This window comes from Hirundo rustica, chromosome 3 (genome assembly GCF_015227805.2).
Source record: "Hirundo rustica isolate bHirRus1 chromosome 3, bHirRus1.pri.v3, whole genome shotgun sequence".
Classification (NCBI taxonomy): Eukaryota; Metazoa; Chordata; class Aves; order Passeriformes; family Hirundinidae; genus Hirundo; species Hirundo rustica.
The window spans coordinates 31,416,276-31,441,386 of NC_053452.1; the positions used below are offsets into that span (position 1 = coordinate 31,416,276).

The window sequence follows — 25,111 nt, forward strand, 5'->3', positions numbered from 1 at the left end:
GTAAGAGCAAGCAATGCTCCTTTTTTTGATTTTTCTATTCAAAATCTTCTGTCACATATATTCCGATAACTGGAATGGAAGATCGTCATTGATTTCTGATTTTAAGGTTTTTGGTGTTTAATTGTTCAGAGCAGGATAATGAAATTATGGAATACAGTAATGCCTTCAAATTTCTGAACCCTGATTCTGATTACCCTGAATCCCCATTGTTTCCTGTTTCTCTTAAAACTAAAAGCATTAGGGGCTTTGGTGAAGGAAGAGATCAATTTTTATTTATCTTAAAAGACAGGTGTAACTGCTTAAGTTTGAATTAAAAACATTCTACTAGCCCAAAAAGTATGCTCTTGAATTCAGAATAGCAGATATTCTAAAGGCATCTGTAGCTTTTGGAAAGATCTACACCTTTATAATGAGCAAGTATTGGGACAAAAGGAAAAAAATGTGCTTAAAATATGTATGCCTTAAGTATCGATGAGAGACATGGCCAGCAACAGTGAGGAGCTGGTGACAGCTGTCAGTTCCAAGAGACAACTGTATGTTGGTGGCTCTGGCCTCTCACAGGTGATGAAATAATACTATTTTAATGAAAATGAAATTTATTCACTTTCAGAGCTTCTTCTGCTTCTTCTAGTGCTGGTTTAGCTGCTTCCAGCTTTTTCTCTGCTTCCTGTTTTTCTATATCAATTGCATCCACAATCCTTTGTGCTTTATCTTTCACACCCTGGACTTCAAGTTTTATTTTAGTTGCAGCTTCAGCACTTTCTTTGACTTCTTCTAGTACCTGGAATGGATAATAAACACATAAAATCTATAAATCAAAAGGATGGAACAAATTGTCGAGATTGTGGCGCGTCTTCATTGAAGACTAAAAAGCTGCGTAATTGTAAAAATCCTTTATTGCATGGCTATATCAACCTCATGAAGGCAGAATTATTACAGTTTGTGCCATTATGAAGAAAGCCTTCTAGCATAAAGTCCCCAAGTCCCAAGCAGAAGTGGCAGCATCACAACAGCATCTGTGATCTGTGTTCTGTGTCTGTTCTAGCATTCTCAAAGCAGTGCATTTTATTCTATTTTTAGCCAGTCAGGTACAAACACAATTTTTCTACAGTCTTGTTGGACCTAGCCAAACCAAAGACTGATGTGCGAAAGTGGTCATAATTTCTTACACAATTTTCTTTCTTCTACGTATATGACTCTATCTCTTCTATCTAGGAAAGCTAGCAAGGCTATATTGTGTTTTCATTATGTCTAAAACTTAGTTAACTTTGTAAAAGGTGATGCCACTGATCTTTAAACAAAAACATGTGGAATTATGAATTTTAGTTTCTCTGAAGGTTTTAATTCAGCCCTCACATTTCTGAACACCCTTGGGCCTGTGTGGATGGGGGCCAGAGGGATTTGTATCCCAACAACAAATGATTACGAGACACAGGATAAAACAGGTATGTAACAGCTATTAAATACCTAAATCTAACCTCAACTACAGCTAACTATATATGGTTTCATATAACTATTGAATAAAAATTAAATGTGAGAAGTTCAATTTCATCCCTTTCTCTCACATATTTCTCTCTTACGAGATTAAAGACATCAAAGAATGCAAGCAGTCTCTTAGTCATCACCAGCCAAAATTCACTCTCCAATGCATATTAAATATGCACCATCGTTACGATGAGCGTTACGGTATCTTTCAGAAAACAGAATGCCTATACTGATTCATTCCCTAGCACACCTTTCCAGAGAGTCATTTTGGAAACCAGATTTCTACCACACTGCCAATCTCATGAACACACAGATACCTTGTTAATGTAAAAGACAAAATCTGGAACTGGACTAAGATGAACATTTTTCTAAGGAATTTTGAAATAGAAAAGTCCCATTATTATGTTAACTTTTTCTCTGCTAGTAAGTGCACATATAAGCCCAAATCTAATAATGTCAATTAAGCCCAAATTAAAAAAAGTTATGGAACAAAATAAAATCTGATGCTTATCTGAGTGGGCAAGAAATGGGAGAAGAACAAGGAAATCACTCAATCTCTGTTGCAGTCTAAAATGCCTCACTTTCAGAAGCAGATGCTGAATCAACATGCTATAGAGAGAGTAATACCTCATTTTAGACGAAGCAAATTTTTGCAAATTATGATAAAATTTTGCAATAGCATTTTACCCTCTGTATATTCTAGTGCTATTTAACACTCACTTACTTTATCTGCCTTGATAGATGTCACAGCCAGCTCCTTCTCCTTAATGGCCAAGTCCTTAGAGAGTTTAGCAACTGATTCACTGGCTTCCATCAGCTTGGACAGACCTATCAAGCAAAAGATAAAATTCAGAAATATAGAAACTTTTCTTTTCCCCTAGTTAGATACACAGTCTAGGTCCAGATCTCTCATATATTATAACTTGTGTTCTCATTCAATTTTATGTAAAGGAGAGAAAGTGGGTGTAAACAGTCATATTATAATGATTGTGTTTAGTATTGACCATTCATAGATATAAGTAATTTTGCAAGGCACAAAATTATGATAAATAAGCTTAATTCTTCAAAAGAAAACAATAACAAATAAAAGGAACTATGTCAAGTATATGTTGCATCATAAAGTCACAAGATAATCAGAATTTCTGAATGATGTTTCATTGTGTCATCACATGAAGAAATTACCTAAGGATCAATGGCTGTCTTCTAATAGGGATTCCTTTCTAGAAAAAATTGTGAAGAAATGGAGTCAAAAGTGGACCTAAAGATCACAGCAAAATTATGACCTCCAGCTCCTGCATATTGAGTTTAATTTCTCTTGTCCCTGGTGACAGAGAGGGTGAAAAAGCACCTATGTGCTGAGGGCCAGTCCCATCATAGCTCTTCTGTGTGCTATAAGGGCCGCTCAGCCTTTCATAGAACCATGGAATCACAGAATGTGCTGAGTTGGAAGGAACCTATCAGGTTGATCCAGTCCAGCTCCTGGCCCTGCACAGGATACCCCAAGAATCCCACCATGTGCCTGAGAGCATCCAGAAAGAGATGTGCTTGCTCCTTATATAGTTATTATATATTCAGTCTTTCCCATGTACTCATGGGTTCTTCTCTTCTCTTCTCTTCCTCTTCCTCATAGACTTGAGCACAGATATTTTGGCTATTCCTGAGTTCCCCATTGCATGCTGAAGCCTCTCCAGCCTCTTACTTCCTGAATCACTAAATCTTTAAATCCTACAAGTTCCCTGGACGTAATTCCCCTTACTGCCTTCTCTTCCTAAGCACTTGAGTCAGCACACCCTTGCAGCTACACATTTGATATGCGATGTTTCTCTGTGATGGCTCTCCAATTTTCTGCTGCCACATTTCAAACAGAAAAGTGTTCTCTCTCAGCATAGCTCTTGTTCTGACACAGCTGCCTCTTGATTAGGTTACTGCCATTCTACAGAGCCACAGAGTCATCTAGGTTGGAAGAAACCCTCGGTATTATCTAGTTACACCACCCAGAAGTCACAAAAGGGAGAATTATACCCTTTGCTGCTTTACTGTTCCCTGCTAGAAAGGGAAGAGTGTGAAGAAGGAAAGATGGACAGAAAATAGGAATATCAAGAACAATTGAAGACTTAAATTATAAACAGTAACGTTTTTGCCTTATTGAAGTCCCCTACTTCCAACAAGAAATATTACAGCAGTACCAACTGTGCAATAAAACTAATTAGAATATTTTCTACCTGGCATTCGTATTGCCCATAAGCTGAAGCACACAGTTTTCTAAGCATCAGTGATATGAAGATGCTGCAGTAGAACATATCGATGCACATGTTCATCTGTACACAATCATTTTGTTCAGCAGAACAGGCAAGGAACTTGCAATAACATGTCAGAGGCTATGAAAATCTACATATGAAATTTTATTGACAGTGCTGAAGCTGCTTATGTTACTACTTCTGAATTGGTTTGGATATTAAAAAAAACTGTAGAAAGAATACCAAAAAAACCTAAACCAACTCCAGACTCTTGAGTCTTCAAGGTTCTCAGACTTCATCCCCATCTCAAAGTAGACTGAGGATAAATTCTGATTTCAAGAACTGGCAACAGATCCATAGAGCAATACTGACACAATTTGAAAATATCACAGATCACTTACTCCTCTACAGTAAATTCAGTAAAGAATTTATAATTCAGTAAAGAGTTTATAAGTAAAATAGCTGTGTGTTCTTATTCTAGTTTCACATGAAGGGTACCAGTTCTATTATTAATCATTGTTAAAGTGCCACATTCTTTACCTTTGTATGAAAAATCTTATCATGTAGAAGTATTTATTCCATTGATTTGGTATGCAATATCTTTTCTGATAAAGGCCAGGTTTCCTAAGGAGCTCAGTTGTCTTTAGACATTTATAAAAGCACGTCTAGATGCAAACTGGAGAAAACTGAAAACACTGGAAAACTGGTGTTCTGAAACCATTAATACTAATGCCAAAAATTAGGCCATTTCAATAGATAAACAAAATCTGTCTGAAGAACATTTCAACCATACTTTTCTGTATTTCAGATCCACAGTTACAAAATTACCCTAAGTACCAACTACTTATTCTATAGCAGAAATACAAAATAAATCACGTGTGAAGCACACAGATTGCATGGTGAGAATTACCATAGACAAGTGCAGAAGCAAGTCATTAACTGTATAGAATTACTTCTCTCTACACCAGTAAATCAGATGCTACCTCTGTCCATTTTCAGATTGTACTTCCTATTACAAATTCTGATTTGCAAATATTAAAGTTTAATACAACGCTGAGCTGAGTGGTTAGGCTGATAGGTTCTTTGAGGTATTTTCACAAGAGAATCATTGTGAGATTGTGACTGGGGGTGTGCCTGGTAAGGGTCCTCATATGCTACCACTTTTGGACTGTGATCCCCTGTAAGTCATCACTGAAAAAGAAGACTAAATATTAAAAACCTAGATCATTTGAGACCATACATGGAATATATTTGCTTACCAGTTTGCATACGTTCAGCCTGTTCATTAATACTATTTAGCTTCTCAGTGTAAACCTCTTTGTAGCCATTGACGAAAGAGAGGTAGGATTTAGGTGTTACGTACGTTCGTCTTCGATACCTAAACCAAAGCGTATTGGCAACATCAACTTCACACATATTTTTGATACATACAGCTATTTGATCATTTTCAAAAAAAGAGAAAATTATATAACGGAAGTTTGTATTCATTCAAAATCGTATTAAAATTTTAGTTACATTGTTTTTATCCATGTAGACAATATTAAAGACTGTTGAATAGTGGGAATGAAGGTAAAGAATTTGCAATGTAAGAGTAATTATTTTTCATTGCCTGAGGATATAATAATACAGCAGATTTATTTGTTATTACCCTTAAAATGCATTTATTGATACATGTAACACAAGTTCAAAAAACACTGTCAGTGGCAACATTTTTGGGATTAATTATTACATTCATAGAAAATATTACCTTTGGAAATAATTCTCACAGCTTTCTGAAACTATATCATGAAAGAGACCCATGGTTTGTACTATTTCTGTTTTAACTGATGGAGCGCAGACCATATTAAATTCTGAGAGAAAATAGTTGGAAACAGCTACAAGAGCTTCCCTGGGCCATCGACTGAACCAATCCATGGTGCACCCTGATATCAGACCAGGAAATTTCAAAGAACGTGCACGGAACTTCTCACCAACCTGAAGAGAGAATCACTCTTTGTTAGCAGTAGGATTCTTAAGCAAAGTCAATTAAAGTGTTTAATTAGTATCGTCAATTAAATAGTCTATTTTCTTCTTGATTATTTTCTGCTTAGAGCACCCTGAAATTTGTTTTCTCCTCAAATATAGTTTTGTGAAATTTCTAATATTCAACATTCGTGAAATTTGAAGAAAGAAGTTCATTACAAATACATATGGGTTTAATATTTTGAAGCATTAAATAATGTATTTTAATTACCAATAAAATAGTGTTTTCCAGTTAAAACACATAATTTTGCAAAAGTACATTCACTGATGTGTATTAGGAAAGAATGTGAGAGGCAAAAAAAAAAAAAACAAACATACTTTAACTTGTAAGAAATTATTTAATATTTAAGTATTTCGCTGTTAAGTTCTCACAGCCATAACTATGATTTTTATTATCTCAGCAATTACAACTAGACTTCAGTAATCTTTTTATGCATCTTGAACTTCCTTAAAAATATAAAACTTGAATAATTCTTTTACACCACATAAGCAAGTTTGCTAATGGAAGAAAGGAAAAGAGATATATAGAAAAGACTTACTGGAGAAAAGCAGAGGACCACGTGCAAGTTCTTCTTTGCCCGACCTAAAAAGTACTCGTAAAGATTGTCAAACGTAGGAGGATGCCGAGGCAGCTCTTTTTTCATCACAGGTACTAGTGCTTGGGTGATTTCATCCAGTTCATCCCGAGCAAATAAATTAGAAATCTTTTTATAAAATAAAAAATTGATAATTAATTGCGTGGATGTAATAGAATTTATAAATATTTATCTGTTTACATCTGTATCTCTCTCTCTCTGCATATACACAGCTTAGACTGAAAACCACAGGTTTAGACTTATGAAACTCTATTGAAAACTAAGAAGTCAAACTCCAGAAGGGTATAGAACTTGACTGGCAACCGAATCATCATTTAATAAAGAGCTACTGAATGAAATACTAACCACAGCTCCTTTTATATTCTCCTGGCTTACACTGAAATAAAGAAACTACATATCCAGAGCACTCCCTATTTAAAAATTCGAAATATTTTAATCATTATTGATTCTACGATGTATTACCAAGATAAATAAAATAGTGAGAACAAATTCTACAGTACCCTGCCTCTAGAGCACGTTGCCTGTCAGGCTGAGACCCTTACCTCTCCTGAAGACAGTAGATTATTTACGTATTCCAAAAATGATTCCTCTTTTATCTCATTATCAGTGAAAATAAAGGTGATACCTTGTCCTTCCTGTCCAGCTGTTCTATATAATTCTTTTAAATCTTCTGACAGATTGGTTACATTATAGGATCTAGGAGTGATAAGGAACACTACCTGTTAATTCAAAACAACTCAGAATACCGTTCTTTCTGGATTATAGTATTTTATAAATGACATTGCAAACGTACTTTGTAAACCCACACATTTTGGTGCAGGATTAGCTAACACACAGTCTACGTTTTTCAAGTCAAAATAAATCCAATGTTGCATACAAACCAGATAAAAGTGTATTGTTTTCAATATTTTTCCAATGGTGACAAAATGAAAATAAATAAAAAGAAAAAAAGGAGAAAAAATATGTGGCCAAGTAAAGACAAAGCAATACCATAAATATGATTTATATATTTCTTGCATTTCTTACCTGGTTAGAGTGATCTGAAATATTTTATAGCCAGCAATGAAGGAGGCTAACTTTGAAAGACTTTGTTTTCCAGAACCACCAACTCCAACAAGTAAAGCATTTCCATATGCTGTCCGAATAATTCGGGAAACCTAAAGAGAAAATAATAAAGAAAAATATCAGTAATAAATTTAAATATTAATTAGCAAAATTAAAAATCTATTATGCTTAAGTTACTACAATACAATGTAAAAATTATTAAAAGGATACTTGTAGAAAATTTTTCCTCAAAAGAACACTCATAAGTTCTTTAGGAATTTTATGTGGCTAATGAAGAAGCTGCATGTAAGTCTATAGGATGGTTATAATGAGTTACACAGGGGGTTTAAATACACAAAATGAGACGTTTTGAGCTCCAGTTTATTTTGAAGACATCGTCCTGAACGTGCTTAAAAACACGAGTAAAAGCTTTAGCTAGAAGAACAAACATATTACTTTCCTAATTTTAATATTAGTGGTCTGAAAGACTTGAACATGGTTAAACTATGCTTTAATGTTATCTTCTAGTCTATGTACTTTCAATATTTCTTTTGTGATAGTTTTTGTACCAGATACAAAAGTTGAATTACAGATTTACTATTCTATTGCTTTTTGACATATCTTCTCTGGGTTTATGATATAGTAGTGCACTATTACTTTTAGGATTCTACATTTTATTTTGCTCCACGTGTCAATTATGCACAAAATTCAAAAGATTGGTATCTACATCAAGTCCTTGAAATATATTAATTTTTATCTTCTATAAAATTTTAGCTTACTGCACACTTCCTTCTGAGCCTATCCAGATAACTATATTAACAAAGTCTAAATATGTGGGTGACTTGATTTATTTTCACTTTAGGAAGAAAGGAGCCCTGCTGTCACTAATTGCATATCAAGAATATTCTGGCTAAAACTTGCCAATAAATATGGAATGTCAGAGGCTTTCAAGGTCTTTTGAAATTCACCTAGCATCATGTAAACCATATTTAAAAATAAATTTATTTACTTCTGTTTAAATGCAAAGCAAACAAACATTTACTTCATTTGGGGTCAACTAGAGATGAACAAAACCCCATATTCTGTTTTTGTTTCATTGTAATTTCTGTGTGTCTTTCAGTAATCAGATCATCCAGTCAAAGCAATTCCTGAGATAACACTTCTTAAACCTGAGAAACAAATCTCATATATTATTTCATCCCCATGAATCAGATTTTGATTTCAGATGAATTCTTTTCTTATATATTCCTTTCTGAGTAGGAGAACAAATGATTGTTAATTGAGATCTACACACTACCCTAAACTCTACCCTACACACTGATTCCATTGCAACCCTAATTTGTAATTCCTTTCACATCTATCATCCAATCAGATTCTACCTCAGGTTGTCTTTTCCCCCTGTAAGGTACAGATACATTTGAAGTGTTCTCTGAATTCTAAATTATTAAAAATAATTTTATATAGACAATATAAATATTTTTATTTATGGTCTCACCTTTCCTATTGAGGAAAATCTTAATCTGTCTGAATACATAGAAGTTTAAACAGATATTTAAATAAGAAATTTATTATAAAACATGGAAACAGGTAAAATGACTGTGGCTATTTCCTAGTTCTTGAAAATGACATCTTTGCAAAGATGGCAAATCAGTTTGGGGGTAAGAACAGCTTTTCACAATGTGCTCTCTAAGAATAGCCTGTCCAAATAAAGAAGACTGTTACAATAGTTAAACAACTAAAAAAGTAGCAATACCAAACCTTAATAAGATGTGTCATTGCATCCTTGAAAAACACCAAATCAAGAAATGACCCTCTGATATTTTCATTGTATTGTGACTGATATGCCCGCAATTTGTTACAAAGGAATTCATAGCTTGGAATCTGAAAAAAAAGTAAAAAAGTCTGTAACAACAGTAGTAGGGCACTTCAGAATTTTACCCTCCCGCCCCCCCGATATTTTTACACAAACTTCAGTTTTATGTATTGGCCATGCGTAATGATATTGTCTTGCCAATTCACCATAATTATTGTAGTTATGTTTGAGTGGAAATTTTTTGCTAATGGTGAAAGAAGAAAAAGAAGCAAGGAGAACATTAAAAATAGACCACATTTATATGTCATTATTAAATCTAACATCACTAAAATGATTGATTTAATTATAGCATACTAACCAGGAAAATCTAGATACATTTTCACAAAAAATATGGTAGCTATTCAGCAAAACTTTCTGTATTGTATGAATTCAGCAATATAACACCCATCATAATTAAATAAAAACTTTTGTGCCTAGCATTTGATGCGTAAAATGAAATACCTCCTCATAAATTTTTGGTGCTTCAAGCTCAACATCTTCTGGTTCTTCACCAGTTGCTTCAGGCTCATCCCGTAAAAAATCTACAAAATATGGTTCAGACTGGAGAACTTCGCTTAAATCTGCCTCCACATATTCCTCAATTGTTTTATCAATAGTTTGTTCAAACCAGGCTGTATCTTCGGGTGTATTAAACCTGAAAAACATAAATCAGTACAAATTTCAAAAAACATTTCTAGTTATATAGAGAGAAAACAGGTAACGAAATACTAAGAAAAAAACTAAAACAAAAAGAACCTTGTAACATTTTAAAGAAAAATTCATATTAGAAAATATGTACTACAGAGTAGTCACAGAAATGGATTAGGCAACATTCACAAAAATCAAATGCTTCCATACTATAAAGTGTAATAGTCAGTGACATGAAATATAAAACAAAACAATTTGATTTTCCAACTTTCACGAAGACTGAGACAATGACAGACCATGTAATTTTTCAGATAAAAGAGGATGAAAAAGGGTGAATGCTTTCCCAAATAACCATGGCTAAGTGAGCCTTATCATCTTCCAGCCTGCAGTAGAACAGCATAATTTATGGTATCATAACACTGCCTATGAAACTTCAATTAGACAAGGAATAGTGAAAGGAAGGTACTATATGCCACTACAACCTGACTCCATTCTCAACACTTCTTACACAAAACCTTGTGATTAGCAGAGAGGAATACACATTGGGGTTGAGGGGACTAATTAAAGTCTGGAAACATATACATGTAGTGACTACATTTAATTGTGTCAACAACTTTATCTGTTTCTCTTAACAGATTCATTCTGATTTTAATACAGATCAGACCGTCGACTACTCTGCTTATGTCTATCAGTGAAGCAATGAAGAATGCTACCTAGGAGTAAAAGACAAGAACCACCTCATCCACAGAAAAAGTTAATTCAAACTGTGAATGTCCAAGTACAGAAAAAAATCATTTCCATATATTTACTTCTTTTCAGTGATACAACTGAGAAGAAAGTAGAACAAGCATGAAGAAGCCCAGTGCTGTGAGTTTTCAAATAAGACAAGCTAAATTGAAGAACTGTTATAGAGACAGCCTAGATGTGCATTACATCACTTTGTTAGAGGTCTTTAGAAATGACATTATAATATTAATCATTAGGAAATTTAAAAGTATCATAGAAACAGGGAATGCATGACTACTCTCTCCCTCTTTCTAATATATAACATATCTGTACAAATACATAACTTCCATGCATTTTTAAATTTACCACAACAAATTAAAAACATATGTGAATATATCAATAAATGCCAGTGATATTGCTCCCAGTTTTAAAGCAGAAAATGATACACTGTATGATTCTCTATGATACTTTTGCCTTAGTAGGGCAGATCCTAGCTTTAAATTAAACATTTTCCCCCGTCTCATATCAACAGCACTCTTACACATAAAAATGTAGAGACATAAATTTTATCAAATATGTATAATATATGATAATTCAGACAGATAGAAATTATAAGCCAGTTAGAAATATCATCAGTGCTAATATTTTGCAGTGGATGGGCTTTCAATGATCACAGAGAAATAACTATTTCTCTAAGCAGAAAAGTCTGGCCTTTGTTTTTATGTTCTTGACAGCTGATGGATAAGATTTACTTTTACATTGCCTGTATGCACCCTCTGAACTCAGCTTATGTATCTTAGGAGAATGGAGAAAGTGAGCAAGATTATGGTTCATGTGGGATGTTGAAACTGGTGATAACAGCAATCTTCCTTGGCTCCTAAGTTTGTTAAGGCACCTTCTGGGGAAAAAAGAGATGGGTTCTGTCAGCTGACTCAGAGCTCTGATGACAGACAATGAGGCATTCTAGAAGATACAGGCAAGGATGGTAACCAAAACTTTTTGACAATGGTCTATGTTTTGTTTGGAATTGTTTCTAACATTTGCATGAAATGAAGGCAGTTGTTTAATCCACTAGTTTTGGCAGTGTGCAATTCATCTCTAAGTTTTACATCTTGGGTTTTTTTCTGTTTCAACTGAATATATGTTAAAGTCCACATACCAACATATACTTAGGAGAATCTCACTTTGTCCCTCTTGCATTTAAAAAACAGAGCTAGAACTCTTTATGTGTCTTTATATATGGACCTCTTATTATTCTTTATAAATATATATACCTCTTTCCTTTACATTGACAAGTTAACTGAATAATATGATTAAGGCTGACCCTGCTAGAATACAATGCAATCATTATGTATTTTTCTTGCCTGTTACCATGCCAAATCAGCTTCACCAGATTGCATTTATTGTAGTCAGTATCTTAAAGTACATAAATTCCATTTTAAGGTTTTGCAGCTCTGTTGAATACTGAAAACATTCTGGTCATGGCACGTAACGCCTGATCACTTTTCAATTCAAAACCTTTTAGGTGTAACTAAAAGCAAAAGCACTCTAAAATGCCCTCTTGTGTCCATGGCAAAATATTTGCCATTCCTTTCACTTTGTGGTAGTTTTATAAAATCAATGAAGTGTAAGAAAATAGACATAACTATTTTTAAGAGTCAATCTTTAAATTTAATGCTTTAAGTATAAAATATTACTTTATAAAAATCATGAATGCTATTCCTCAGAGCATCAGAGTAAGAAAAAATTGTATTAATTATAACTACTCAGAGTAGTAGTCAGGTTTTTAGCAGCAGCTGTAGTGGTACATCTATAAATTCACAAGAAATTGAAACACAATGAACAGAAAAATAATACTGGTCTCCAAGACATGCAGGGCATAGCTGTATCTGCTTTATGGATATTTTGAAAGAGGTTTATAGGAAATGAGCTAATTTTTAGGAATAAGCATGCAATCCTGCTGCTTTTTTTTTTTTTTTTTTTTTTTTTTTTTTTTTTTGTGTGTGTGTGTGTGTGTGTGTGTGTGTGTGTGTGTGTGTGTGTGTATGTGTGTGTGAGGAGAGCAAAGGAATTTTAAATTATCCTATGTATATAAATTTAGGAAACCATAAAATTCTCTTTTCTGCAGTGGAATCAGCTGCAGCCAAAGGGGGAAAAAATAGGTTAAAATATATAATATGTAGATGTTTTGATGTTTTCCATTCTGTTACTAGGTTAACTTATCAGTAGGTACCATGGTATTTGTAGGAATGATACCCCAATGCAGACTGTATGCAAAATAATATAAATTTTTTCATCATGGCCTAATAAGATTTATAATACTTAGAGGTTTTACAGGAGGACAAATTAAGTAAATGGCTAAATCTACTAAATATAAAATGTTATCATTATTATACCTGTCAGCAATTACTCTGGTACATTCATGTTTGAACAGTCTTAGGACAACAGTGCTCGTTTTGCATTCTTCTGCCTTTATAGTTAACATTCCCTGCCAAATTCTAGAAAGGTCTCGAAGGTTGAAGATATAGTGGAATTTAGATGGTGTAGGTAACATCTTTGCCTAAAGAGAAATATTGTTAATATTCAAAATCAGTAACACCTAGAAAGAATCAATAATAATTTAAATTTATAACTTTGTAATTAATAACACATATAAAACATACAAATAACAAAAATACTAATTTTCACACATAACACTGTGGGAAAACTCTTTATAAGAGGTCACCAAGGATATCTAATTGTTTGAAAGCAGATTCTATCACTAAATGTAGAACATCAAGACTTACAACATGTAATTTTTTCACATGTTGCTCTGGCTCTATAAATTAAAAATAATAACTTATAAAGAATTTCACTCCCTATTCCTCAGCTATGGAGATTACAGCTATGGGTAACCTGAATCAACTTATAGGAATGAATGGACTGATATTTCCATTCATCTGTCTCGTATACTGAAATCTGACATTTTCCAGATTCATCTCAAAAACATTGTAGCCTATCCTCTGATTTTTTATATATATATATATATATATTTATATTTTTAATATTTACTTTTCCTTTTTTTTTTGAGGGGGTGGGGTGGTTTGTTTTTTTGTTTGGGTTTTTCTTAGAGATATGATCTTAGGGAATAGTTGCCTAAAGTAAACTAATAGTCACTCTATTCAGAGATCAAACTTTCCTTGAATTTATACCTTTGTCCGCTGCCACAATATTCTTCCTGTTGGTACCAATTTTTCCACCATATCACATACTTCAGAGCTAAATTCTCTACAGGGATGGAAGTATCCAGTGGCAATAATACCTGAAAATACAAGATACAATAAACAATCTTGGCTTGTAGGATAGAATAAGGTAGGTCATGAGCAAGACAAATAGGTGCTAATTTAAAACATTATTTGGTAAATTATAATTTAAAATTACAGATGAAATTATTTTTCACTGTTTTCTATGGCTTTTCTGAATTGGTACAGAAATATTGGGCAGTAAGTGCTGGCTTTCTGCCATATTCTGTATTGACAGAGATACCAGAATGGAGAAATTTAGCAACAAAGAGCATTTCGGACAGTTGAGAGGTGGAATGTTAATCTACACAGAAATAGCAGTGCTCATAGTCTTCCAGAAAATGGCATTACTTTCTTAATATGTGTTTGTCCAAAATTAGAAAGACAAGCATTCAAAGGGTTTAATTTCTCTTCCACAGCATTATTTTTGCTGTACCACAGCTTCAGTTCTTTTACTGGAAGAACTCTGAATTTGCATGATGAAAGTGAGAAAGAAAGAATACTTTTATAAATTTTAAGCCCATGACAAAGGGAAAGAAATTGTATTAAAACAAGAGAAAAAAGTACCAAAAATTTTGTCGATGGATGTGTTGGATGGCAATGTACAATTGAATACACAGAACTGTCTTTTTAAACGCTGGGGAATATCATTACGGCCTCCTCCAGGATGTATCATTGCTGCTATTATTTGTACATCTACAATTGTAAGGAAGTCTCCAGGTTTATCCAAGCTGTACATTCCTCTCATTTCCATCATCTGACGGACAATTTCATTTGTTATCTGGGAATTTATGCAAGTTGTACAAATTAGAAATTCATGTAAGAAAAGAAGAATATACACCATGATAAGTTAACTTCTTTTTTGTCATTCTACTCATTCATAGAAAGATATTGTTACCTTAATCTAAAAACATATTAAACTATCTTCCTTAGTCATATGGAAGATTTTGGTTTATGTGATTTTAAATGGCAGGAAAAGTGTTTCAGATCTCTACTGCCATATAATGTCAAGAAAATTGGTTTGTATTCTTTTGAGCTAAACAAAATTTAAGAAATGAACTGGGGGAAAAAATGTTTTATTCCTTATTTTTTTGCTGGAAATTCAGCTACAGATGTTCCAGCTATGCTTTTCGGCTTGCTCTTGGGCGACCTTTGAAGCAAAACAACCGATTCTTTCTTTTATGCTTCTTTTGGAAAGGTCATTCACTCTTCATTCCACTCCACAGCTCCATAGTTTGCCCCATAGCAAGTGCTCCAATGATATTCAGCAAGCCTCATGTAAGTGCTCACATACCCCACCAAAACCAACATAGTATGTGACATGTCACTAATCACAAACCATTATCCCATCCAAAACATTTGAGCCATGTCTTGGGGCCATAATGCAAGACCATATTGGAGTCCTTGAATTTTTCATAGCCTTTATTTCTCTCTCCAAGGTATTGGCCTTTCTCTTGCCAGAAATTTGTTTATTGGTGCTCTCAGATTAATGCTATTCTGAAATTGATAATATGCTGCTTTAGTACCGTGCTGATTTTTGTTTAGTTTTAAAAAAATAAGGAAGTGGAGATTATGTAAAATATGGAATCATTATATTACACGTCTCATCAGTAAATGTAATTTGCTCTCTTTTTTTGTGTGAGTCAGTGTACTAAAATTTTAAAGCATTTCCAATAATTAACAGTTAATTAAAATATTTAAGAAGTCTGTTGATTCCCATGTGTATATATATAAAAAGCACAACAATTTGAGAATAAGTAGTAAATATGAAAAAAGTTTACCTGATCTCCCCATTCATTGATAAATGGCATATTGATATCATCAATAAAAATAGTCATCTTTCTGCCCCCAGGAGGTCCATAAGTACTTCCAACACGTTTGTCCACATAACTCTCTATTGTCCTCTAAAAAGGTAAAGAAAGTTCTCATATCTAAAGCAATAGTATTTAAAATAAGTTGTTGAAAAACCTGCTACAGCACTCAGCCAATGATTCCCTCCTTTTGTTAGCAGTTTCATCTTTAATTCTAGTATTAAGGAACCCAGTTCCTAAGGAATCCAGCTCCTGTCCTGCAATCCACCTCTATCAGAGGTTTTAAAAAAGTTTCCAAACTTAGAAATTATTATTTCATTTTCAGCATTTACATTTCCCTAACTAATATCACTTGTTTAATATTTGCAATACAACTGCAGAGCACGTGGAGGCAAATTCAATTCCTTTAGTTATGATTTCAGAGGTGTCTTGTGATGGATGTAATGCAAAGTTTTAGTATTCTGGTGGCAAGAAAGAGGAAGCAATAGACAAGATTGATATATATAACTGAAATGTTTCTTCAAAGTTCTACAGCTCTACAGTCTTTCTAAAGATACATAAACAATGACAGAAAAAAACCACCTTACAAGATGGTACCAGATCTTTTCCTTAGACAAGTAATGTGTTCTCTATAAAAGCACAAATTTCGCCCTATGTGAGTAATGTAGCATATACTGTCATAAAGATAAAAGTATTAATAGTATTTTTGAAACAGAAAATAGACAGATCTTTTGTCCAATGCTTTTGTCCCATTTTTACAACAGGATATTGATGAGTATTTTAAGATACAGACATACAGAGAATATGTGATTAAGGTAAAAAAAAGAAACTGATAAGTGATTACATAAGAAATCAAGACCTTTGTAGCAAGTCTGATGCATCCAAAATCACATAACATTTCAAATAGCCTCAGAATGGTGACTCAAAATTTAAAAAAAAAAAAAAAAAAAAAAAAAAAAAAAAAAAAAGTCTTGAGTGTAACTCTTTCAAGTGATTAGAAGCGCTTCACCTGCTTTTCTGCTTCATCTCTCCATCGGAAACCAGCAGAGTGAACCACGTGTTGATCTAACTCTCTGCTACGGGAGCCTCTCCTCTGAGGGGCTGCAAGACTGCAGCAGAGACAAGACACACTAAGGTCCTCTCACACAGCCTCTGTACCAGAGATGAGCAAGTCTGGGATTTGTTTCCAATAATGTTCTAAGGACCCACAATATGCTTAGTAAAGGCATCTGGGACAGAGATACTGACTGCTCAATAAGCTTTGCATGCACGAAAGGATGGCTGCCTGCCTTATTCTGTCTCATTTTGAAACAAATCATGACCAGAGATCTTACACATAAGAATACCTGCTGGGAAAAACTCAGCAGCCATTCTGTGGGTCTGGAATTTTTTTTTTTTTTTTTTTTTTAAATCTATTATTTCTAATCTATTATTTTTCACCATTTTCTTAATAACATTTACATTAGCTTCTTAAAAAAGATGCCTAACTTTGGAAGGGAGTTTGTAAGACCAATCCCACTAGTAGATTTTTCAATCAAGAAATATTCGAAAATGAATTCTTTTTCCTGCCAGGGGCTCATCACCATGAGTTCATTGCATTGAATTGGTAATGAAGCCAATTTGACATAAAGAATCACATCCTAGCAAATAAATAATATCAAATCATACCATAGTGTTATAAAACTTCCTTTCAATCACTAGGAAAAAGGATGTACAGCATTTTTTTCTATTTATATGGATTTTTACCAGTTACATTGGGAAAGAGAAATTTCTACAAAGTTGTCAGGCTAGAGGTCTTTAAAGATTCAATTTCTGATGCTGTAGTTAGTCCTGAGCCGAGGAAAAATAAAATTATCTAAAAGTTGAAATCTGTTCTCTATTTAACAAAAATTAAAATTGACACTGCATTCTAAAGAATCAGAAAACCCCTGAAGTATAAACAAAAATCTAAAAAGAAAATCAAAAGTCTTTAGCAAAAAAAATTGATTCTTAGAATTACAAAATGAAAAACCACCCAGCAATCATGAATATATGTTTCTCTATGTGAGTGGCTATATTGAACTCTGATCCATAAAAATTGTTTTTAATAGAATTTTCTGAAATGTTGAAGTGACATAGATTAAAAAGATCCTTTAGAATTTAATTCTAAATCACTTATCATCAGAATTAAGTAGCCTTTATACACTTAGCAAGGAAATGATATGCAAGATTATTTAAAATCTATATTTTTACCTGAAACATATATGGTTCTGTGGCAGATGAAAAGTTTAGACTTTTTGACAAATGCTCTTCTGGGTCATATCTCTTCATATATCCTTTAATCATGACTGTCTTTGCAGTTCCCTGTTCTCCTATGAGCAAAACAGCCTGCAATAGATATTTAAACCACATAAGTAATATCAAAACTTATATTTATATATGCATTACAGAGGATCCATGTTAAGAAAATTAAAATGAAACAATATAATGATGCACCTGGGAAGCAATGACTAGAGAAAATCATGAAGAACAATGGTAACATCTAGTTATTTTTGAGTAGTTTTCTATTTATTTTATATGGTAGATATATACTAAAATATGTAATCCTGTACTTACTTTCTTTTGTTTTGCAATTGTATTTATCAAAAACTGAGTTCTGGTATTATCAACATTTGGAACCAGAATAGATGCATAATCTGGGACGTGATCTGTTGGATAAACAAATTCCTGAACTCTATTACTCCAGTGTTCCCAGGCCCCTGGGGGGAAAAAAAAAAAAAAAAAAAAAAAAAAAAAAAAAAAAAAATCTGATCATGTTCAATACATTCAATATTTTGTTAATTAAATAATTTTTAAAATAGCTGTTATGGGTAGAATAACACAACAGGATAAATTTTCTCTAATCTGTCTGAAATGCACCTAACAATGGCCATTCTTAGTCATGACCTGAAATTAGTCTACAGTCCTACTAAATGTAGACATATTTATTAAATTTATACATTCTTATCTAAATAAAAACTGTAAAGAATGTTCACCTAGAAACTAATTTTCACACTGCTGGTAATAAATTACAGAACGTTGCAATATAGATTGCATATGTGTACACTAAATCAGTGCTGTTGGGAAAAAAAAATTAATCTGGATACAAGAAGAATTAATTTCTTCAGAAGAGAACATACTCTGTCATAACAGTAAGATTTTTGTGAGAATGGTTGTTTGTGATAAAAAAATTGTTCTAGAATATAGCACACTATTCAAAATATCAAGAATCAAAATATCTCAATATTCTTATATTCTTCTAATTCTATAACCTTTCAGATTTATGACCAGTTATTAGACATGAATAATAATTACTTAGCAAAATTAAATCAGATTTTATTCCTTTAACAAAAGCTACCACCTGTAAGAAAATTAAGCATACAATAATATTAAGCTAAACTAAACCAGTCTAAGCACAAATTATCTACAAATTTTAGGCTGGCTAAATTAATAGAAAAGTAATTTGTAAGAAGGGAATTAAAAAGAAATAATAAAATGTTAGCAATGAGCACTCTGTGTCTTGTCTCTGTCTTCTCACATCCACAGATGTGCTGGTTCTACACTGTCTAAAAACCTCAACCCATAGGATGGTATAACAAGGACTAAAGCAGTAAGAGAGTTTTAAAACGACAGTTTAAAAAACAATAGTTGTTCTTTTTCTTACCACGATCAGTAACATAAAACTCATACATCGTCTGATTGCTGCCACGAGGGATTTTTGGCAAGTCTAATTTATTATCATGAGCCCTAATGAAGGCTTCAAGTTTATCTCGACTGTCCAGCTCCAGAAGGGCACCTAAACTCCACATTATTGCAAAGTTGAACAATTTATGCAGAAGTTGTACAGTTGATACACCACGTTCTTCCTTCAATGGAATCAAGCCCTCTAGTAGATTAATAGACTGAAAATATTGTAAAATATGCATTTAGAAAATATTACATAATCACTTTTTATTTACCTATATATGTATGCACATGCATTATTTAAATGTATTCAAAATTGAAATCGATACAGATTACAAAAAAACCGCAAACATAAAAATCAGAACAACAAACCCAATAAAATTTATTAAAGATAGCTATATAAAATGTAACATAATTTTCAAAATCACTTAGGTAATTTGATCATCAGTTATCATCTTAAATTATGCCTACAAAATAAATGTCATTTATGAGCTAGGGTAACAAAACAGCTTTTTAAGGGCTTTTATCATATTCAGGACTCAAAGAAAGGCAAAGTCTAGCCATTTCTTTCCATTTTTAAGCATGGAAGAATTTTCAGCATCTGTCTGATATGTTTATATCAATTATGATACAATTTATGTATTTATCACATTAACTTATGTTTTTTCATCTTTTAAAAAATAGATTATTCTATTATGTGATTGTTTCACTCTGTTTCTAAGGAACTGGGGTCCAGATTCTAGAAAAAATAGTAACTGGTTATCTACAATACTGTGATGCTGCTTATGAATTTGGATGTTTGACTGTCTTAGGCAACCCCACTTGTACTCTCCTTCTATATGAGGCAGTGTGCAGTATACTGTTTCAAAATACATCTTTTTAACAGCGAAACAGATTTTCAGTCAGCTCTCGGAATTAGTACTCTTTATGCTGTCTTGCATCTCATGCTTGGAGTGGGATACTTCTAATGTTTGCCCAGCATCTCATTTGCAACAGTGGCCAAAAGTGGAGAAGAATAAAAGAAAAAAATCTCTCTTGGCTTATGGTGGTGCTGGGATAGAACTTCTGGTTGGTTCCCTCTTCAGCTTGTGACTTTCTGAACAATACACACTTATACTGCTTTTATAATCTCATATGATTTTTTCCACCCTGAAAATAGCAAGACTGGTCTTGAGCCTACATAAATTTTTATTGTCTATTACAACCTTTGGCAAGATGTCCCATAGGTCTGCTATTCATGGCATTGAACAGTTTGTTTTCCTCCTGTGTGAACTCCTTCATGCTTATCTTCACTGAATTTCATTTGCCATTTTATTACCTATTTACTCAGTCTCATAAAGTCTCTCTACAGTTCTTCATGGTTAGTAGTTTTGTCCTTAATACCCTGAATAATCTAATATTGTCAATAAATTTCTTCACCTAAAACTTTTCCAAATTGTTTATGAACATTTTGAACAGCACTGATCCCAGCAAAAGTGCCTCAGGATCAGTGATAACCTCTGTCCTTCCTAAGAACTGATAATCCAATCACACAGTTCCTATCTTCCAGTACACTATTTATCTAGAAATGAAACTCCTATCTTCTGCTATGACTATTTAGCATTCATGCCTGGTAAAAAATGATGACAAACACCTTTGATGCTTCATGCAGACTATATCAATCAGATCTCCTTTAGCTACAAGTTTACTGACTTTTCCAATAGGCTCGTGAGGCAGGATAACTCTAAACAAAAAAACTAGTGCTGAATCTCCTAAGGTAAATGATATTTTTCTACTAATGAAGTGGACCAGAGGATGCATAAAGAGTTAGAAAGTCAGTGGAAAATACAAGGAAGAAAGCAAAGGTGAGATGAGATTTATATGAAACCATTATAAAGCTGTTGTACATGAATAGGCAGCTTGTGAATGCTAACAAATGGCACATAATCAGGTAAACGTGCATGTTTCGGTGAATATCCAAAACTCAGCTTTGGAACTCAAATACAAGTCTGCCACATGCAACTGCTTTGATTTGGTTGAATTTTTGAAAATGCATGAACTAAACAGAAGCAGCATGTCCTGAATCCTACAATTGCTAAAGAGACAAGACCCAAAAAATCAGAAGGGACAGGGCTTCTGCACAGAGACCATTTATGGCAAAGCTGGGATTTTAAGGTATGAGTAGGGTAAAAATCTCTAGCATCACTGGCTCTTAGATAACACAAGCATGGAGACCTGCTAAGAGTTATTTACTTTGTCACAGATATGACAGCAATTTACTAGAGATTTTCATTCACACAAAGAAACATTCAATACAGCTTAAATCAGGGAAATATTTCCCTGATCAAGCATCATGAATAGAGCACTGACTTGCTGACACTTCCTAACAGGTGCTAATCAAAAATAACAGAAACTTTTGATCACAGGAGAAATCTTCTATGAAGACAAGCTCAGTTCAGTCAGAGGTTTCACAGATAAGAAATGTAGAAGAAAAATAATACCTATCTCAAAAATGCTGTTCATTGCACATCATAAAATGGTTAGTTCAATTGTTTCTGCCTGGGAACTTTGACTCTAAAGACACTCTACTTGCATTTGATACTCCACAGATAAGCTCTCTGGCATTTACTGTGGCTATTAGTTTGCAGTAAAATACTTCACAATCTAGAAAATCAGAAACTAACTCTCTAATGAGCAGCAAAAAAATACTGGGTGCAGATTTGGTAGTTTAATATTACACTGGAGTGCTATCCAAAATATCATCTTGTCTAGACTCTTGTTCAAGGGCACCACTGATTTTTTTATGAGTGTGTCAAAATAAAAGGGAGATTACATGGAAAAATGAAAAGGCTGGAAACTTAGACTCTGTGGATGACAACAGACTCATAAACAAATCAACTGGAGATGTGCAGTACAGGACTGGCAGTCTTGCAAAATCTACCAAACACATATTCATATCATTAATAAATCACTGTTATAGCTTGGACTCCACTCAAGGGAGAATTCCAACTGATAGGAAAGAAGCAGAAAAAATTACTACATTGACCTTGAAAGAGTTGATGGACAGAATTACACCTATTACATCTGAAGATAAAAAAATAGAATTCTTCTTCTCTCTCTCTGCTGACACTGCCAGTAGAGATACAGTGACCCTTATCAAAATATTTTGGTAATAAAAGAACCAAAATGAATCCAGCAGCTTATTAAACATACACTTCCTGATATATATTGAAGCCTGCAAATTCCAGTCATTAGGAGACTAGCCTAGGTATGAAATAATACAGAGAGGAAAAATTTTCTTCTGCACATCTTCACGCTTCCTCTTATATTGCCCAAGAAACAAATATTGATTTTGAGCTTTTCTTTGTCAGGAGGCAATACTTTCAAATTAAATTTTACGGCTATCAAATGTTCTCCTTGCTATTTCTTCACTTTTACTATTGTCAGTCAATTCATACAGACTTACAGTATCTGTTTTACCTGCATAATGTAGTTACATTCCAGGAGCTCCATTTTGGGGTTAAGATTTAGTTTCATATATGTATATGCTGGTTCAAAGATTCTGTCATACAAACTTTGCAAAAGTTCAGCTTCTTGAGCACTGCGTTTTTTCAGCCATGCCTGAAAAAAACATCCACAATTATGTTCTGCATAAAATGTATAGCAAGGTATAATAAGGAGCAGCCAGGAATAATTATCTTACCTGCAATATTGGTCTCCAGCTGAGGACAGAAGAACTGATGAAGACCATACCCATTCGAGAAACTGTTGCTGGAGATGCGTTCTCAATGTTGTGGACCTCAAATAACAGTTTACACGACGGAGACATAGGAATTCGATCTCCATTTGCAAGAGTGAGGGTCTTGTTATCATCCAAAACTGAATTTAAATTCTCAATCCAGATTGCATCTACAGGACCATCTAAAACCAGAAACACATTTTCACCTGGGGGAAAAAAAAAAAAAAAATAAGAGAAATAGTTCATATCATATTGCTGAAAAAAACCAAGACAACAAGCGTACAAAAGGTGGTTTAGAACTTAAATATCATATAAAAATTGATCTTATTTATTGTAATTTCTGCCATCTACATGGGTGCTCATTATTGAATAAATTGCATACTTAGTTAAGGAAATCTTTTTTAAACAATTGGTAGCAAATGAGGGAGTAAATATACCTTTATCGTGTTGAATATTTGTTACCTTGGCTGGCTACCAGATAGAAACTGTGCTGCTCTCTCCCTACCCTCCCTCAACAGGACAGAGGGAAACAATACAGTGAAAGTGTATTGTCGGTTGAGAAAAAGATGGAGATCACTTGACAGCTGTCATGGGCAAAACAGACTCAACTTGGAAAACATTTTATTGCAAATTAGCATAGATATGGATGTTGAGAAGCAAAGACAAACACCTAGAACAACAACTTTACCCAGCTCCATTTTCTTTCTCCAGATTCAACTTCTTTCTTCGCAACCTAATCAAACTCTTCCTCCTTCCTCCTCCTGCTCTAACCCTACTCCAGCAGCACAGGGAGGTTGGGGAATTTAGTATTTTGTTGCTAAATTAAAGGTTCTTTGAGCAACTAAACAAGAGACATTGAATATTCACAGGTCCCTCTGAAGTTAATGAAACCTATGCTCACTCCTATGCTCTTTAAATCAGGTTATTTTTCTTATACTTTGAAATATAAAATAGATTGCCAAAATTCCTATGTTTTGGCAATTAATTTTTAGAATTCTGGCTTCATTTGGAATATTGAAATTTTCTCATAGATTAAACATACGCATTTCCAATGTAAGAAATTCAACTGTCTCTTAAAATTGACGTCCTTCTAGAAAGGTTCCCTAGAAGAATTCCCTTTCTTTAATATATTTATTTTTTCAGATGCAAATGAAACACTGTGAAATTTCAGTATGAAAATTCTAAAATATTGAAATATAAATATGTACAATCATGTATGTAAAACCATGAAAATAACATTATTATAAAGATAGTGTCATTAGTATAAGTTAATCTAATTTATGTTTTATCAGCTTCCAAGTAACACATCTACACTGTAGAACTGAAGTGGCAAGAAAATTATAATTTTTAAAAGTAGATATACAACTGAAATAATAGATCTCTAAGCTGGTGTCCTTTCTTAAGAGGTGTAATCTCATCTCATATGTTCTCCATAGTTTTCCTCAAGAGGAATATTTGTGAATTCACAATGATCTTTTCAATATATCATTCAAGATACATTTCTATGATACAAAATGAAAAATATTTACATACCCTTTTTGGTTTTCAGCGTTTTCCTCCACAGAGTAGAAAAGATTCCATCTGTCCAGTCATTAGTTGCAGCATCTAGTTTTCCAAACATTTGAGGAGCAGTAATAGCTTTGGGGTTCATGCGCATTTCCTTATGAGGCTGGCCACATTCTGTGAGTGCTTTCATTAACACAGTTATGACCGTCGTTTTTCCAGATCCACTAGGTCCAAGTGTCATCAGCCCATGACGTACTAGATTAGTTTCATACAACTATTTAAAAAAATCAAAACAAAATGTTTCAATTTAAAAATCAAAATCAAAATAAATACATGCTTTGGAAAGATTTTTGCTTGCAGTTAGTATTGATTAAGATGTATTAGACACACAAGTTATATGCTCAGGATTGAATTTAGCATGCATTTGCTGAATTATAGTGTTTGTGGAAGAGTACATATTTTCAGTTCCTAATCTTTCTAGCA

General features: G+C 33.5%; 1 protein-coding gene across 1 annotated transcript in view; it reads right to left on the minus strand.

Moving 5' to 3' along the window:
• Window positions 1-25,111, minus strand: part of DNAH8 (dynein axonemal heavy chain 8) — a 129,423-nt gene that overhangs the window by 34,603 nt on the left and 69,709 nt on the right. Inside the window, 19 exon segments of the mRNA XM_040059978.1 lie at window positions 605-781; window positions 2,210-2,313; window positions 4,982-5,100; window positions 5,470-5,696; window positions 6,284-6,448; window positions 6,883-7,036; window positions 7,367-7,497; window positions 9,143-9,265; window positions 9,699-9,891; window positions 13,007-13,170; window positions 13,802-13,911; window positions 14,459-14,672; window positions 15,673-15,795; window positions 17,935-18,069; window positions 18,298-18,440; window positions 19,385-19,622; window positions 22,864-23,004; window positions 23,087-23,328; window positions 24,656-24,902. Of these exon segments, the coding sequence (XP_039915912.1) occupies window positions 605-781; window positions 2,210-2,313; window positions 4,982-5,100; window positions 5,470-5,696; window positions 6,284-6,448; window positions 6,883-7,036; window positions 7,367-7,497; window positions 9,143-9,265; window positions 9,699-9,891; window positions 13,007-13,170; window positions 13,802-13,911; window positions 14,459-14,672; window positions 15,673-15,795; window positions 17,935-18,069; window positions 18,298-18,440; window positions 19,385-19,622; window positions 22,864-23,004; window positions 23,087-23,328; window positions 24,656-24,902 (3,150 nt within the window).